The 17,421-nt window shown below is 48.7% G+C and overlaps 2 protein-coding genes across 4 annotated transcripts in view; one reads left to right on the top strand and one right to left on the bottom strand.

The window, feature by feature from the left end:
- Positions 1-14,213, top strand: part of NRAP (nebulin related anchoring protein) — a 67,789-nt gene extending 53,576 nt beyond the window's left edge. For both annotated transcript variants that reach the window (XM_053583764.1, XM_053583765.1), the window contains 7 exons: positions 4,538-4,642; positions 5,467-5,565; positions 7,200-7,304; positions 10,576-10,683; positions 12,251-12,562; positions 13,255-13,386; positions 13,961-14,213. In XM_053583764.1, the coding sequence (XP_053439739.1) occupies positions 4,538-4,642; positions 5,467-5,565; positions 7,200-7,304; positions 10,576-10,683; positions 12,251-12,562; positions 13,255-13,386; positions 13,961-14,065 (966 nt within the window). In that variant the 3' untranslated portion in view covers positions 14,066-14,213. The remainder of the gene's footprint in view (positions 1-4,537; positions 4,643-5,466; positions 5,566-7,199; positions 7,305-10,575; positions 10,684-12,250; positions 12,563-13,254; positions 13,387-13,960) is intronic.
- The window catches only part of HABP2 (hyaluronan binding protein 2), a 47,348-nt gene continuing 30,671 nt past the window's right edge, over positions 745-17,421 (bottom strand). The window contains exons 12-13 of one of the 2 annotated variants that reach the window (XM_053583767.1): positions 16,748-16,893; positions 745-3,696 (exon numbers count right to left, since the gene is read on the bottom strand). In XM_053583767.1, the coding sequence (XP_053439742.1) occupies positions 3,685-3,696; positions 16,748-16,893 (158 nt within the window). In that variant the 3' untranslated portion in view covers positions 745-3,684. Of the gene's footprint in view, positions 3,697-13,452; positions 14,819-16,747; positions 16,894-17,421 lie in introns of those variants that run through there. The other variant, XM_053583766.1, reaches the window with a different exon arrangement.

The raw sequence follows: 17,421 nt of genomic DNA, 5'->3' as shown, positions 1-17,421 counted from the left end.
CGCCCCAAGCAAGGGCACTAGGTGACGACCCAGTCCCTGCTGTGTCCTGCTGGGAAGTTCTAGAGCCAGGCTGCTGAGATTCAAATCCCAGCTCTTCCACTGGCTGGGTGAACTTGGACTAGTCCACACCCTCCCCAAGCCTCAGACATGGTAATGGTGAGGTGGGACATGAGACAGATAATGACAATGGGTTTGTGGTGCACGTGCAGCAGGCACCGTGTCGCACAGGGGCTCTCGAGGCCCCACAGCAACTTGAGGAAGGTGCTGTCATTTTAGAACATAACCTGCCGTCTACGTCAGAGTTCCTCCACTTCTGCACCCTTGACATCACAGATAATTGTAGAGCCTGTCCTGTGTGTGGTAGGACATGTAGCAGCAGTCCTGATTTCTGTCCCCAAGGTGTGCATACCACCCCTCAGTGTGACAAACAAAAGTGCTTCCAGATATTGCCAACTGTCCCTGGAGGACAAAAGTCCCCTGTCTGAGCATCCAGTTCTCAGCTGGGAACTGGTCTGTATCAAACACTTACCACGAGGCCTCATCCACAGAAACTCTAGAGTAGGGATTAGCCTTACACCAATCTCCCCATTCTGGTTGCCTTCAGAGCAGTGACTACTTTTAGTCTAATTCTATATGGCAATACGTATTATAAATACATAATGCATTATTAATTATTCTAACAATGACTTTATTATTTAATAATTTAATGATCATTCAATTGTTAGCCATGATTATCCCATCAAGTGGAGGGTGGATTGGAGTGAGTTCACACAGACCCCCACATTGGGGATATAGTTACTCAAGTGTCAGCTCAAGTTCCACCCACAAAGTCTTTCCACTTGCTGGATGGTGATTCTGAGGCCCCAAGGACAGCTCACAGCATGACTCTGCTGCCCAACCAGGGACCCTCTTGTCAATGGTCTATTTCTGGGAAGAAGAGAAACCTTCAGGGATAGGACGGGCCCCTGCGTGGATGTGCAGGCCCCCTGGGAGGGATAAGGGAGGCCGTGCTGGGAGCCAGGAGATCTGTGTAGGAAGCTCAGCCTTGTCACTTACTGCTTATGTGTCCTTGAGTGATCACTTCATTTTCTAGGAAAAGCAAAGAGGTGCAGTTTCATCTGTGATCTCAGACTTTTGGGATTCATGGGAAAATGCCATTTGAAATGGTGGGATCAACATAACATCCGATTTTATTTTACTCAGTGGGGAAATAGAAAAAAAAACTAACTACCACCTTCAAGCTACCATTTATGTCACTTTTATTTCCAAACAGAAGGAAGATTTTAACACTAAAAAAAGTCGAGGGAGTATAATCTAAAAAGGAGAGTCCTTTTAGTTGGCAATCTTATCTTGACCCTTTAAAAGCAGAAGGTGGATTAACTTTTTGAATGAATGCTAAGAAATTATTGCTTACATTTCAAATTACCATACTAGGCTGTATACTTTGGGGGGAAATGACTTGGTTATTCTAGGAGTCTGGATTTCAGGAGACTATGAACAGTAGACCCCCAAATGTCCAGCTGATTATGAGACTTCAACTGTATTGCGGTCATTATCAAAAACCCAATTTCACATGGATGTATTATGTAGGAAAACCCCCAAACACACGTAGGCAGTAAGCTGGGCAGCCCCAGCCTTCAGCTGCTTCTCTTGCCCTCAACCACTACCCTCCAGGCCAGAAAGAGAGCTTTGAGGTGAACCAGAAAGGGCCTGAGGGTTGTTCACCCCAGGCCTCAGCTCCTGTAGGGTGGGCCGCCCAGCATTCTCAGGAAGAATGTGTCTGTTATGGGCCGGTGCTTTTCTCATTATCTTAGAATTCTTTGAAACCACCTTTGGCTTAGCAGAGTCTTCTTGACTCGTCAACCTCTCAGGTGCTTTTCAAGTCTGTATTCCATTCTCCCTCCACGTCTCACACCAGAGCTGCAGGGAGTCCTCAAAGGCATGTGCAGGAACTGTCCTGGGGACAGTTTACAGCCATGTGGCCTCAAACAGATCCTTAAACCCTCCAGGGTTCAGTTTCCCTTCAGAAATAATAGTAACAACAATAGCAGCAGCTAAATTTTACTGTTCACTTGCCCTGGCCAGGCATAGTGTAAATCGTTTGTGCAGAAAACTTCATTTAATACCCACATGGGCACTAAAATTGCTCTCATTTTTACAGATGTGGCCATAAGACACTAATAGTCTAAGTAGCTTGGCCAGGGTTGTAAGCTGGTGGGGATATATGCTCAAGGCCATACAGCCAGCAGGAGGCACAGCGGGGCTCCAGCTCTGGTCTCCTGACTCCCCAGGTGTCAGGATCCTGAGCCTGGGTGCTCTGGCTCCTGCATCTGTTCTCTTAAGCACAGCAGGTGTGGCTGGACACACAGTACAGCAGCTGATGGCTCTTCTAAGTGTCTCAATGGTCATTTGAATACTGACCTTGTTCTGTGGATGAGGACAACCTTTCCTTTGCAGGATGGTATGAGGACTGAATGAAATGGTGGGTCTAGAGCAACCCCACTCTGTGCAAGGTGGTGATGACAGCATTTCTTATTAATATGAGAAATACATTCTTTCCTCCAGGCGCCTGCTGGGTGCAATTGTTTACATCCTTCCTGCTTCGTTAGAACTCAGGAGCAGCACAAAATAGGAGTGCCCGGAAACTTCACATGGGCACCTGAAGGTGGCTTCCAGGACCCCTTAGGACATGTGAGGGAAAAGAGCGAGGCTGCCTTTTGGGGAAGCCGGATTCAGTTGGACAACTGGGGAAGGTCTCTCATTATCTTAGAATTCTTCGAAACCACCTTTGGCGTAGCAGATTCTTCTTGACTCCTCTCCCTCTTTCTACTCTTTTTATCATGAAGTCTGGGGCAGATGTGTTGTTTTTAGGGTCTGCGTGAATAGTCAAAGCAGGGCTGGGAGCTGAGATATCAATAGATGATCCATTTATAAGAGAGTCAGAGGCACAGTCAGATCTTTGGGGAACCTGCATCTTGCTTTCTGACTTAACCTGGGATCGTACTGTTCAGCTCAACAAAAGGCAAGTTGAAAGAGCGCTCCCCACTTCATCTCGCTTATGAAAGGAGCAAGGCCCGGCTGTGAAGAGGCCCTGTAGGATTATTCTCTCCAACTTAGAAATTTATCCAATTTTCTCTGTTCTTTATCAGAGTGCAAGGCAAAAGCTTTGCCGGTGTAGACTGAAAGATCGTGGTATAAAAAGCAATCTTACTGACATGGGGTTTTGAAACCTGCTCCCAAGCCTGAGTGATGTGTCCCTTCGCCAGTTGGAAAACAGAGTCAAATTTGCACAGGGGCCTTAACCAGCAGACAGTAGATCAGAAACGGACCCTCTTTGAGGCCAGCTGTGAGGAGCGCTGTGAATCTGGAAATGAAAGGAAACTACAAAGGCCGAGAGGCTGATTTCTGGAGCGATATTTTGCGTTACAGCACAGCTTATGTCTAAATTAGAGAAATGCCATCAACTTCATTTAGATCCAGATTTTAGATTTCCTCAGAGGGGCTTTTTCTACCTTTAAAAATGTCTAATTTCCATGAAGAGGAAAGCAAAGCATCCAGTGTTTGTGTCATTGTAGGCAACGGTGGGCAGATGGGGGAGGGGTGATCAGATCTGACATTTGGGGAGGCTCCTGGTCACGTCTCAAAGCTCCGTTTGCTGTTGTCTCCCAGAACAATGTGGTAGCCTCATCTTCTGACCTTTTAAAATGAGGAAAGAGAGCAAGGCTTAGCCCATTTTTGCAGTATAAGCAAATCACGATGATGATTATGGGGAGGAAGGGGCAAACTGAGGCATAAAAAGATTAGAATGGCGTGCTCACTGTTAGCTGGTTACAGCTAAGTTTGTTCCAGTTTTTAAGGTCTTGCTGTCATTGACTCTGACCCCCTCTGCTTCCACCACCATCCAAATGAACATCTGACTTAAAGAATGGCTCTTGTCCCTGATTTCATGAGAACAGAGGAGTTGTTGTGACCTTTAAGTAACACAGAGAGAAACTGAGTCACTTTTTGGTAAAGAGATTTGCTTCAAGCAACAGCATGTTGGGTCCAGAGCTCCAAGCCCTTGTATCAGTGGAATAGTGTGTAGAATGTTTCTATTTAGGCTGTCAGTTGCCTCCCTGGGAGAATGAAACAAAATAATCTGGGCAGATGCGTCCATGTGAGCCTGTATCTCAGCTCTGCCTTTGAGTCAGCGGTCACAACCCACAGGAACTGTATTAAAGGGTCGTGGCATTAGGGAGGTTGAGAACCACTGCTAAGTGGTCATTTGCACAGGTCATTACTTTCTGCTTGAAATCTTGCCAATGCACCCACCGTGGGACCTTTTTGTACCTTGTGTATGATTCGTTATCTAATTCCTGGTGGAACCACCAGTGCAGACCGTTTGACTCAAAGTCACGCCCAGTGAGCTCCCTGCGAAGATGGTGAAATGTTACAACAGAGCCTTGTCACAAATGCTGTTGCAAGTCCAGGAGCTTCCTGAAATGCCTCAGGACTTTTAGGTGCTGTCCTGACAAACGCCTATGTGTTCTCCCTGCAGTTGCACTACAAGGCAGACCTGACTGCCATGAAGGGCACAGGATGGCTGGCACTGAGGTCCCCACAGATAGAGAGTGCGAAGAAGGCTGCAGAGCTCATCAGTGAGGTACCATCCACCGAGCCTGCCAGCACCGACATGGGCAACCTAGCATCTCCTTCTGAAGAGGGAACCTGTGTATGGGATGGAGATCCCAAGAGGGCCCTGTGGCCACTGGACTTACTCCCAGTTTTTTCTGGGGGGCATTTGCAACCATATCTCAAGACAGAATGAAATTTCCATCCAAATGAATTCACTTCTGGGAAACTAAATGCACATTCTATTCGTAAAGTTCCCAGCAAAATCTTTTTTTTTTTTTTAATTAAATCATAGCTGTGTACTAGCAAAATCTTTTGTACAATGATGACCTAAACTACCCTTTTCTTTTCATTGGGTTGGGGGGGATTGGCCACCCACAGAGTAGACTCAGAGGTCCAGTGTCCAGAGGTGATCTGATTTCAGGTATTAGACATCACACAGGGATGGTCACATTAACTGAATCCTCCACTGTACTGATGTCCTAGGGATCCCTGGCATCTTCTAGAAGGTCACTGCCTTCTTCAGTTTCTTAATAACAGAACATATTTAGATAGCATCCGAACAGACCATATGGATGCTAAGTCCTGACCTTGACTGAATTCCTTTATTGTAAGGGGCACTGGTATTTTGTAGCCTCTCTCTTCATGAGAGTGAATACCTATAAGATTATCCTTGTGACTAGGCATCTTGGATCTTTTCTGTACCCTCACTTGCTAGGAACACATCAAGAAGAAAGACTTGTTTTCTAATAACGTCAAGGGCATGTTGGATCTGAGAAGGTAGGGTGAAGCTGCATCCAGAAAGACGCATGATGTCTGGCTGTGTTTATGGGAATCTTTGTCTTTCTCTTACAGACCAAATATCGTAAAAAACCAGACAGTATCAAGTTCACCACAGTGGTTGACTCCCCAGACATGGTTCATGCCAAGAACAGCTACTTGCACTGTAACGAGGTGGGTTCTCTCTCTTTGTTCATTCTAGGCACGCAGTGGACCACTGCCGCTCAGTCATCAGTGCTCAAGGACCAGGCTCTGGATAGATGTGGGTGCAAACCTTCTGTCTACTGCCTGGATGATCTTGGGGCCATTACTTAATCCCTTCTAATCTTGGTTCCTTTATTTGAAGGATGGAGGGAATAATGATAGCAATCATTTCACAAGATTAAAAGAATTAAATGAGAATGAAATAAATAAAAGCACGTAAGTCTTTTAGCAAGAACCTGGAACATAGTACGTCCTCAATAAATGTTCCTTATTATAGGTCTGATTCATAATCATAATGATAATAATACCAAATATTATTAGTGATCCCTTAGCAAACACTAGATCAGATGCATCTTACTTGTTGATAGATAACAATGGAATTAAAATCTTAATATAACCCGTTAGGAAAAAAAAGAATAGCTGTATTTAAAGCTTCTTTCTGCTTTTACTTTCTGTGTAATTTAGCCCCATTTCCTCTCTCCTGTATCTATTTCAAGGAATAGGAAGATGATTTTTTTTCCCCGAAATTGTCAAGGGATTCGATTCTGTAGGCACAGCGACAAAGCTGCTACCTCCTCACAGAAAGCTGTACTGACCAGTTCAAGTCTGCAAAGCCCTAGTTAAATTTAGAAAGGGATCAAAAGATTACAGTTTCATCTCTAAAAATACATGAGAGCCAAACACTTTTAAAAATTGTTTGCAGTTCTTAAATTACTGCTCTAAAAATCACAATCAAGATAAAACTTGAGTGGTAAATTTTGTCTTCCCTGGGAGCCAGGTAGACTATGAAAATTGTAATTGCTGAAATGCATATTAAGGCATTTTATAAGAAAAAGGTCTTAACCACATATGCTGTATGTATTGTTATCTCCATTATTATTATTACTATTACTGTTAATGCTAAACAACAAAGGCGTTGAGGCCGTATCTCGTTACTAGTAAAAAGCATGTCTGGTGCTCAGTTGGAAAGATTCTCTGAAATATATATACATCTTCTACTGTGTAAAACACACAGGTATGGCTGACTGCACTGTTGGTTTGTGGCCCATTTAGAGCAGACCTTGATGAATGTTCTTAACAGGGTCTGTTTAAAACCAGCCACCCAGCCAGGTGTGGGAGCTCATGCCTCCCTTCGGCACTCTGGGAGGCCTAAGCAGGTGGATTGCTTGAGCTCAGGAGTTTGAGACCAGCCTGAGCAAGAGTGAGACCTCCCCCACACTGAAAACAGAAAAAGCAGCTGGGCATGGTGGTATACACCTATAGTCCCAGCCACTCGGGAGGCTGAAGCAAGAGGTTTGCTTAAGTCTAGGAGTTTGAGGTTGCTGTGAGCTATGACGCCACTCACTCAAGGTGACAGAGTGAGACTCTGTCTAAAAAAATAAAACAAATGAAAAAACAACAACCAGCCACCTCCTCTGACCCTGGTTACAAAGGGACCCGCCATCAATTCATGGGTTCTAGAGGCATATTCCCCATGGCAGGGCTGGGTTCTGCCCCATCCTGTGGCCACTCAGGTGGGAGAGGCAGGAAAGAGAATCGGCTTTTCCTCCTGTGGTTTCAGTAAGTGCAGTTTTACATTTACCATGAGCTTGTCTTATCCACAGCGCCTGTACAGGTCGGGGGATGCCGAGTCCCTGCACAGATACACCGCAATCCCTGACCACCCGGATTTCGCCCGAGCCCGCCTCAACGCGCTGCATCTGAGCGATGTAAGTGAACCGATGGTTCATATGGTATGCACCTGCTTTTGTAAAGTTATCTGTGCCCGGCGTGGGTTTTGTTTGTTTAAAAGTCCTAGGAAGGAGCACTTGGAACAGAAAATGCTGGACTGAGAGTGGGACAAACTACGTGTGTGACTTTCAGTCATTTTCCTCAGTTTTCTCACTTATAAAATGGGAACAGGGCTGAGCTAAACTGAAATTCCTTTCAGCTGTAAAATTCCAATTCTGGGCAGGAGTCCAAAGACCCCTGTTGTGTGTGAGTAACAGACAGGGGGTTGTCCCCTGGCCCCTGTGGGTACAGACACCTGCTCGGTTTGTTTCCCGGACTCCTCTCTTCGGCTGTTCAGCGGAGTGTAACTGCGGAGATGGAGTGATGCTGTCACACCCCGCGGCTTGGACAGATGCTGCAACTGTAGCCCGTCCTGTCCAAATGCAGCTCGCTCCTTTGTGCATGGGACTGTGGCCTTCAGCACTTTGGTTTCCCTTGGACGTGTGCCCTTTGCGTGCATCACCAAGATGCTGTTTCCTAAACCCAGGCTTGTTGTTAGCAGGGGTTGGAGGCCCCTGGTTGTAATAGAATAGGCGGTCGCTCTGCCAGCAAAGCTGTGATCTTCGGATAACAGGTAGAGAAGCGGTGGAATCAAAAGACACTGTGAGATCAGAATAACACAGGCTGAGTGTGTCGGCCTGGGGCAGCGTGGGGCCTCCCAGAGTCCGGCCATTCTTCCCTCCCTAGCCTGGCCATTGTGTCCTGGGGCTCCGTGCAGATCAACAGCTGCTGCCGTTCACCCCAGAGGTGGCTGCCTCGCAGGGGTTGGTAAGAGGCGCCTTCTAGTTAGCCTGTGTATTAGTTTGTTGCATTTGTAAAGCCCTGTGGGATCCCATGCAGTGAATGCAACGGTGCTTTGTAAATATGAGTTATTATGGCCATTTGATGCTTTTGAGGGATGTGCGAGGGATAATTTTAGAACAGCAGCTCTGGTGGGCTGACCTCCATCTGGGGAAGCAGGGCCTCCCCCTCAGCAGAACTTGCACAAAACATCCATCTCATTAATGTCCCAAGTGGGGGAGGCCAGGCCTCCACTGGAGAAAGTATTGGAGGCCCACAGCTGTGGAGACTGGAATCGCTCTGCCGGTTCATTTGGGGACCCGTGTAAGGAGGACAGCCACCCCAGGCTAGAGAGAGAAGCATCTTCTCTCTCACAAGGGATGCCCATCCGCAGAGTCCTAGAGCTGAAATTAACCGCCGGGGTATGCGGATATGGAGAACTCATGAACCTCTTTTGAAAGAGCACTTCTTCGGGGGCGTGAGGAACACGCACAATTGGATCAAGTGCTCTGTGAGGAAGATGTGGAGAGAAAGTGACCTTCCTGGGCAAAGAAAGCCATTGAGATGTGTAAGGCAGCCGAAATAACTAAAAATCAAATGACTCTAATGTGTGAGGATGAGGACAAAACTGCACCCACTGTGATAAAGAAGAGGAACGCCCAGGGTTCCAAATCAAAGGGCCTATGGAATCTAAAGACTCCCAGTGGCAAGGCAAAAACCTCAACAGAATAAAAAAAACTCAGGGAGGAAGATCCCACAATCAAGCAAACAGTGTACAGGGAGAAGTTGCCGGGACAAGGAAGCCGGCACATCGGGAGACCCCGATTTGGGCCACGCTTTCTAGTTGACCCGAGTTACAGAGGCGCAGGAGCTGGGGTGTGCTGGACACCTAAGTAGGGTGACATTGGAGTTTGATGTTGGATAAAGTTTGGTGTTGATAACTAGCGCACATCTGGTGGGAAGGCTCTGATTAGGAAGGCCCTGGATGCCCCTTGGAGATCGGGTTTTGACTCTATTTGCTACTCTAATGTATATGCGGCCACGACGACAGGAAGTTCAGTGCTACGGAGGATTGTCATGCTGTCTTTGTCTGGGCATTCCTCCTCTGCTATGGGTCTTTCAGGCCAACCTGCTACACTCAGGGGCGACCTAGTAAATCCAATCACCCTGGCTCTGTTTGCGATGTGTCGATGAGGTGATTATCCCAGCCATTAGTGGTTCTGCATTTCCAGCATGTAGCTCACAGTTTGTGGTGCTGGATGTTGGCAGTTGGAGGTGATGATGCCAGGGAAGGTGGCGGTGCTCGTCCACAGTGCACGGAAAGGACAAGCTCCGCCATGCTTGGCCCAAACACTGTGCTCCTCTCTAGTTTCAGGCCCCGTTGTGGGATGGGGTGGAGCACCTTGCCTTTCATCTGCCGCTCTTCCTTTGCTTAACGCCCCCGCCAAGCCCCCTGTAGAACAGAGCACCAGCCTTGACCTCCATTTCTAGGCAACAAAAGTAAGGTTCTTAAGGGCCCCCTGACCTGCTGTAGCTCACGGAATGCGTGAGCCACCGACACGGTCTGGGGCTGTCACTTTGTCATCTGTTGGTGATGTGCCTCTCCCGCTGTCTCCCTTCTCTGTGGCTGAATAAAGGATGGCCCTCCACTGGGATCTCCAGATGACTCCTTTCATGGAGCCATTCCCTTATCTTGAAAAAAAAAAAAAATATTAGCTACATGAAGGCACAGAAGATTTTGATGCCTCTATCGGTGATGTGGGTCTACCTGAGGACTAAGAGGATATGATTACAGACTCCCAGAGGGCGTGTGAGAACAACTTGAAAAGGGAAAAAAATGAAAGAGGAAGATATGAAACACATGGGTCAGGTACTCGGTCAGGTTCTTGACAATAAATTTAATTCAGGCAAAGGCTCTTCCCTTCGCGCAGGCCCCAGGGGTGTGTGTGAAATGCAGCGTGCCTCCTAGGCACGGTGTGGGATACCACATCAAAGCCGGGCTGAGGGCCCCCCGCCCCCCGGAAGTCAGTGAGGCTAATAAACACGTGGGTGCCAAGACCTAAGGAGTAACACTGTCAGCAGACGGGAAGAAGAAACTGGATTCTGGAAGTGCGAGTTCTGACATCTTGAAGCTGCAAACCAGATTCACTGGGATGCAGAGACGGGAAGGACTGGGCAGGAGACTCCAACTGGGGTAGCAAATGAGCTGGACTCACAGCTGCTAGTCTCACAGAGCAGGGCCTCAGAATTGGGGAAAGCCCTCTGTGGGGCAGCCCACCAACCCCAGCACTGGGGGTCCCCAGGGTGGATATGGGGCCTTACGCTCTGCCATCCTGGGAACCAGCCAAACAAAGGGGCACACGCGTAGGAACAGTGTGTGGGACAGCAGAGTGACACCTGTCGACTCATGATTTTGTTTTCCCAATCTAGAAAGTGTACAGAAACTCTTGGGAGCAGACCCGGGCTGGCAGTTACGACTTCAGGCTGGACGCCATCCCGTTCCAGACTGCCCGGGCGTCCAGGGAGATGGCCAGTGACGTAAGACCTCACACTCTTTCCTTTCATCACTGATAGGTTTAGTCTGGTTTTCCCAGTTCGGTTGAAAAGCAAATTACCCGAACCTGTCAAGATCATCTCTCTCTCTTCCTGTACCAGATTTGAACACAAACTGCATTTCAAAGGAAAGCAAGAAAATTGGTCCTGTTTTCTAGGATCTTAGCCAGAAATTTAAGATTAGAGAGGGCTATATTTTCACCCCTCTGTTTTTTTCTTTTTTTCACTTCTCATTCAGTTGCCTCATATATAAAATGAGGATAATTTTTTTTATTAAATCATACCTGTGTACACTAATGCCATCATGGGGTACAATGTGCTGGTTTTATATACAATTAGAAATATTTTCACCAAACTGGTTAACATAGCCTTCACGGCTTTCTTAAAAGTTGATGTCTAGGTACCTGGACATCGTGGGCATGTGATTGGCTTGTTGATTTGCAGAAAAGGGACTTCTTTTAGCTGAAGTGCAGTGTGGTGGTAGAGCAGAAAGAGACTGGGCTCTTCCCTTAGATCAGTGGTTCTCAACCTTCCTAATGCTGCAAGCCTGTAATACAATTCCTGTGGGTCGTGACCCACAGGTTGCGAACCGCTGCCTTAGTTTGACTTGAGTTCAAATCCTGACTCAATCATTTAGGAATTTGGCTGTTTGTCTCAAACAAGTTGCTTAAATTCTCTGAACTCAAATTTCCACATCAATGAAATAGGGGTTTTGTCTCCAAAGATTAATGTAGCAATGAAAACAAAATGGTGTCTGGCATGTAACAGGTGCTCAAAACATGGCCATTATTATTATCAAAACAGAGGGTGCCATTGACGAGACAGCTGTCCCTCAGCACAGACACAGGCTGATCTGTGACAGTTTCATGGGATAAGTGCAGAAATCAGAACAAGCATTTTTTTTAATTTTTTTTTAGCAATTAGATGTTGTAGCATCCGTACATCTGACCAGTGGAGTCATCTCACTGAACGGGGTGAAGGCCAGTTTGGGTGTTAGCAAATGCGCCTGCTACCGCTACATACTACTCACAGGCAGGAGGGCCACATGTTGGTCTTCAAGGCATTGTAAATTTAAAAAGCCAAACAAAATGAAAGTGGTCCTTCACTACAGAGGGTTTTAGGAGCACTGGACGAGTTCCCTGAAGGCTGGGAAGAATCAAAGGCAGACTGGCTGCGTGAGCATGGCATGCTTCTTTTCCTAGCGTGGTGTTAATTACAGCGGCAACAACTTCAGTAGCCACCACACAGTGGACACAAGCTGGCTCCAGACAGGAGGCTCAGCTCCTATCTAGTTCAATCTTCTCAACCTCCCATGAAGGGAGGGAGATCACTCTCCCATTTGATCAGATGGGGAAACTGAGGCTCAGAGAGAGACTCAGTAACTGGTCTAAGGCTACACAGCTAGGTCAGCTTAAATCCCAAATTCGCCCCTTTTACTGACTCTCAAGGCTCCTGTGAGAAACCTGTGGGCTAGCCCCATCAGTGAGGTTGGCCCAAGGGGAGGTGGGCACCTGAGACACAACTGTGACACTTCTGCTCCTCTGACTCGCAGTTCCGGTACAAAGAGGCTTTCCTGCGGGACCGGGGCCTGCAGATTGGGTACCGCAGCGTCCAGGACGACCCGAGGATGAGGCATTTCCTCAATGTCGGCAGACTCCAGAGTGACAACGAGTACAAAAAGGACTTTGCTAAGAATCGGTCCCAGTTCCACAGCCGCACAGACCAGCCTGGCTTCCTTCACGCCAAGAGGAGCCAGCAACTGGCCAGCGATGTGCATTACAGGCAGCCCCTGCCCCAGCCCACCTGCGACCCGGAGCACCTGGGCCTGAAGCATGCCCAGAAGGCTCACCAGCTACAGAGCGACGTGAGCGCCACCACCTGCCTGGCTGAGCCCCTTCCACTGGTGTCGCTTCCATAATCCCCTGTTCCGTATTCCCTTCTGGGGGGAGCTGGGCTGAGATAGATTCCAACACACCTAATGCTTTGGTGCCAGAAGGAATAATAACAGCAGCTGCCATTTCTTGGTTCTCTTTTGTAGGCCAGGCTCTGGGTCAAAACTTAGTACTGCCCCATTTTAGAGATGAGGAATCCAAGGCTTAGCTGACTTAGTTAAGGTCACCCAGCAAGGACGTGGCAGGCCTGAGATATGAAACTTGCTTGACTTGATGTGAAAGCCCAGGCCCTTGGTGGCAATGTGCTGCTTCCAAGAGAGCTTAGTAATTACCTCACCCAGACCTTGCCCTTTCCCTGGGGAGAAATTAAAGCCCTAGGAAGGGAAGTGACTTCCCTAAGGCCACAGAGTGAGTCTGGGTAGGAGCAGGTGTCCTCTGCCTGCCCCACTGCAGCTCCCATCACTTGAATAGGACAAGTGCAAAGTGCTGGCCCAGCCCATAGCACACGGATCCTCCACACCCAGGAACTCCTGCTGAACATGGATTTGCTCCCCTCACTGTGGGTTTACTGACAACACCACCTCCCCATCATATGGCTGCTGCTTTAGTCCTGTTTACTTAGACCCCAATGACATATTCCTCTTGCTCCCCTCCTTTCCCCAAGGTCAAGTACAAATCAGACTTGAACCTGACCAGAGGCGTTGGCTGGACCCCTCCTGGCTCCTACAAAGTGGAAATGGCTCGGCGGGCGGCAGAACTGGCCAACGCAAGGGTCCTGGGTCTCCGGGGGGCTTACGTGAGTAGCAAGCTGCCAACCCACCCTGGTTTGCAAGGCCATGGGGAAAGACAAACTCATTGTTTCTTTTCAAAGTTTATTTTTGGCCAAAGGTCAGCTAGCTCTAAAGAAGTGTGAAATGCAGCTCAAGCAAGGCGCCTAATTTCATGGGTCTGAGATGACCGGGCAGATGACATACGGGTTAAACTTCCTGCAGGGCTTTCTCTGAAGTCACAGCTATTAGTTCTGCAGAGGCAAACCTACCGGGGCAACATCAATCCCGGCCCAGGGCAGCCGGGCTGTGCTGACTGCTTGCTTGTTACATTTGCAGAAAGGGTCAGGGACTCGCTGGCTACCACCGTTTGCATTTTGAACCCTACTTTGTTCAGAAGAAAGATGCCAGTCTAAATGAGGGACTGGCTTTGTTTCTTTCTTGTTCTTGCCTTGAGGGTCCTTTTTCCCAGGGAGGATGGAAGAGGGCAGCGGCATGGGGAGCGTGAGCATGTCCCTGCTGCTCCCAGGGTATCTTAGCAGGTCCTGTGGGAGCAGGAAGCGAGCTTCGTTGGAACTCAGGGGAACTGTTTGATTTCTGCAGGGGGGGCTGGAGGCAGTGCAGGTTGGAGATCATCAGATGGGAGAGGTGAACCCAGATGCCACTGAGATTCTGCACGTCAAAAGGAAGAAGGCTCTGCTGTTGTGAGTGCACAGCGTCCACCCTGATTCTTTGAGAGAGAAGCCAGCCGGAGATGACGTGTTCTTGCCAGACGTTCTTTAGGTGGCAAGCTATGAAAATTGCCCACAAGCACACTCAGATCTGCCTTTATTAAAATAACAATTTGGAAAGCAAATGGAGAATGTTGTATTTCTGTTTCTCTCTCTGATACCTAGACATGGTTGGCTGGTTCAGTTGAGGAGCTTAAGTGTCTGGGATGAGGAATCAAAGTGCGAAGGTGACCGACTCCCACTGGTGCTGGGCATTCTGTAATCCACATTTGCAAATGTCCCAGGTGGGGGCAGTCTCTGTGAACACTGATTTTCTAGAAGGTGCAATTGTTTGAGGGAAGCAGACATAATATATATTTTGTGTGCATTCCATTATTCTCGGGTTACTCAGGAAGGCAGAAAGAGCCCAAGGAGAGGGGGCAGGTGCTGAGCCAGGAGGGCCTGCCAGGCAGCAGCTGTCTCTGCTTAGTGCGTGCACGCTCCTGGGGGTGTCTGTCACTGCCCAGGAGGCCTCCCCTGGCCTGGGCACTGAGGAGGCGGGGCTCTGAGTTCAGAAGACAGGACCTTAGAAGCCAGCCTCCCTTTGGATGGTGGCTTGGATCCAATTCAGGAACTTGGTAACTTGCGTGTAGACCCCCGGCTTCTTCCCGCATTCCAGACCCCAGCTCACTATGCCGTAGACGTAGTAGGTGCCATCCTTTTCGCAGGTCAGAGGACCTCCAGAGTCACCCTAAGGGACGCAGAGGCACAAAGTCAGCCTGTGAGCCAGAGTAATCCAGGGATGCCGCTGCTTCTCCCCAGGGGGTGTTTCTCTGGAAAGCAGTGGAAGCGCCCTTCCAGGGCTTCACATGGCACGAGGCTTCTGGGGGAGAGACCCTAACACTGCCCTCTGTCCCCGCGACTGTGAGGGCTCTTAGTCATGCCGATACCGTTACTGGCAGTTCCCGGGGACCCTTGACTTGCTCCTCTGGCAGCCCACCAGGGCCTGGTCTCCTGTCTGGAGAGAGCCCTTCCAGGGCAGCTGAGGAGGATGGGGCCCGGGGGCCACAGGGCCCACGTGTTCAGTACGGTCTGTGAGGCCCTTCCGGGCTCCAAAGCAAGCTCTACTGCTTGCTAGACACGTGGCTTCGAGGCTCAGTGTCCCCACATTGTAAACTGTGCCTGGTACTAGATGTCCTTCCCACCGGGATTCCTGTGAGGTTTAATTGCGGCAAAGTTACATAGGACAGTGCTGGTCTACTGCGAGCCTCCGCTGAGTGCTGAGGATGCTGGTGAGGAAGGGAGCTCTCAAACACCGACTCCTACTGAAGCACTACAACTAACAGGAGTTTTAAAAATGAATTCTCTCTTTTCACCTTCCCCACCACCTAATGGGTATGTTTGTTCCATTTTATAGAGTAGGCATCTGAGATAGGAGGATCACTCCAGTGGTTGATAAAGGCTACACAGTAAGAGACAGAACCAGGTTTCCAACCCACAACTGTCTGTTCCCCTGCAGGTGAAACCCTTGAATTATCCGAGGAATTTAACAATCTCTTTTTTTACTCATCTTCCAGAAGCTTAGGGAAAATGGCATGTACCTGGCCGTGCCCTCCTCTGAGCATATGAATTTTCAGGGCCCCTTGGGAAGGGATGAGGGGTCCTAGGACAGCCACAAACCCCAGAAGGAGAGCCCCTGATTTTGGCCTCATAGTGGGCTCAAGGCTGGCAAACCACTGTGGGGTCCCCTTGTAAGGAGATTCCATCAGGCAGCCAGGATTTGAACGTGGACATGCTGGGTATTCCAGGACAGCTGGATGGATTTTGAGGACAACAGGCAGAAAATTCTAACTCAGGTGTTCCTGGGAGTTGGAGAAGGATGTATCCTGTGTGGTATGATCCCTGCAGAGATAGGGATGATGGGGAATGGACTTTGACTTGGGGCGGGGGCCTGAGGTCACCTTGGCACCAGTCGGTGAAGTCACCACCTTCTTCTATTTCTCTAACTCTCTGGGTTGCCACAGGCATCAGCAGCTGGGAGTCCCAACGTCCTACCCTGGGGGGTCTTGAGGGAGGGAGAGTCAGGCAATCCCTAGACCATAGGGCTATTGAATTTGCTAGGGCTGGATCTCTCTCACTCTCTCTCTGAGACACATACACACAAATCCAATAATATTGTGAAATCCTAGGCCTCACATCTTTTTCCTTCTAACTGCTGTTTCTTTGGAACTGCTGTTCACTGGGATTTTTCAGACAAGCCACCCAACACTGAGGCCAGAAGTACCCTCTTCATATTTGAACACAGAAGAGCAATGTGGCAGAGGCTGTGTTGTCCCATAGACCTTGTTGTTCAGATTCTAGCCATGACCCTCACCATCCAGTGGCTCTAGGCCATGATAACTTCCCTAAATGTCTGTAACATGGTAACAATGACATCCCCTCCACCAGAGTCCTGTGAGAATTAAATAAGATAATGTAGACAAAGTGACCCCTGTGATCATTATGTTTGGTCACCCTGCATTGATGTGCATCCAGATGGGGCAGGGACAGACAAGCCCTACCTGTGCCTTAGCTTTCTAGCAAGTAAAGTAGCTCCCAGCCGGGCCTATAAGGGGCCTCTGTGCCCACTGTAACGTCCTGTAAGCCTCTCCTTGTCCAAGCACCATGTGGAGTCTCTGACCTGGCAGGTGTCTTGCCCAGGTTTCTGCAGGTTTCCTGCACAAATCATGCTGTCATCAATCACGTGGTCGTAGAGTTGGCGGGAGTTGCACAGAGTGTTGGCGATCAGCTTGACTTTGGCATCCAGGAGTTGGCGGGACCCCTCCCCTGTGGGGTGGAGAAAAGAGTCACTGCTGTGGGGACCAAGGCAGCACTCCATCAGAAACTGGCAGAAGTAAGAAAAGGCCACTGTCTCTCAGCTCAGTAAAGGATTTTCCCAGGAGACAGGCAGAAAAGCCTTGTGTGCAGCCCACATCAGACTTGTGCTGACCTGTACTACTGCACTGACCATGGTGCTCCAGAGTCTTTTATTTCCTTTTCTGTCTTCCCAACAAGACCATGAGGTTCGGGAGGACAGAGATGGTGTCATAACCATTTTAAAATTTCCTATGCCTAACTAAAGGGCTGGCACAGAGCAGATACTTAGTGGATGAATGAATGGCTGGATGGATTTTGTGCCCTGGTCTTCCTAGGGCAGACATTTCCCCACCACCACCCAAAGATGATGCAATTGATCAAAACATATCATTGACTTTGAACATAAAGTCCTAGACGCCTACGCTAGAGAAATAAAATAATTCTAACCAGAGGCCCTGTGAGATTCCCGTCTGAGACATCACCACACTGACCAGACCA

The sequence above is a fragment of the Nycticebus coucang genome, chromosome 3 (assembly GCF_027406575.1).
Source record: "Nycticebus coucang isolate mNycCou1 chromosome 3, mNycCou1.pri, whole genome shotgun sequence".
Lineage (NCBI taxonomy): Eukaryota > Metazoa > Chordata > Mammalia > Primates > Lorisidae > Nycticebus > Nycticebus coucang.
The sequence above is the reverse complement of the archived record's forward strand: the minus strand, read 5'-3'. Positions and strand labels throughout refer to the sequence as shown.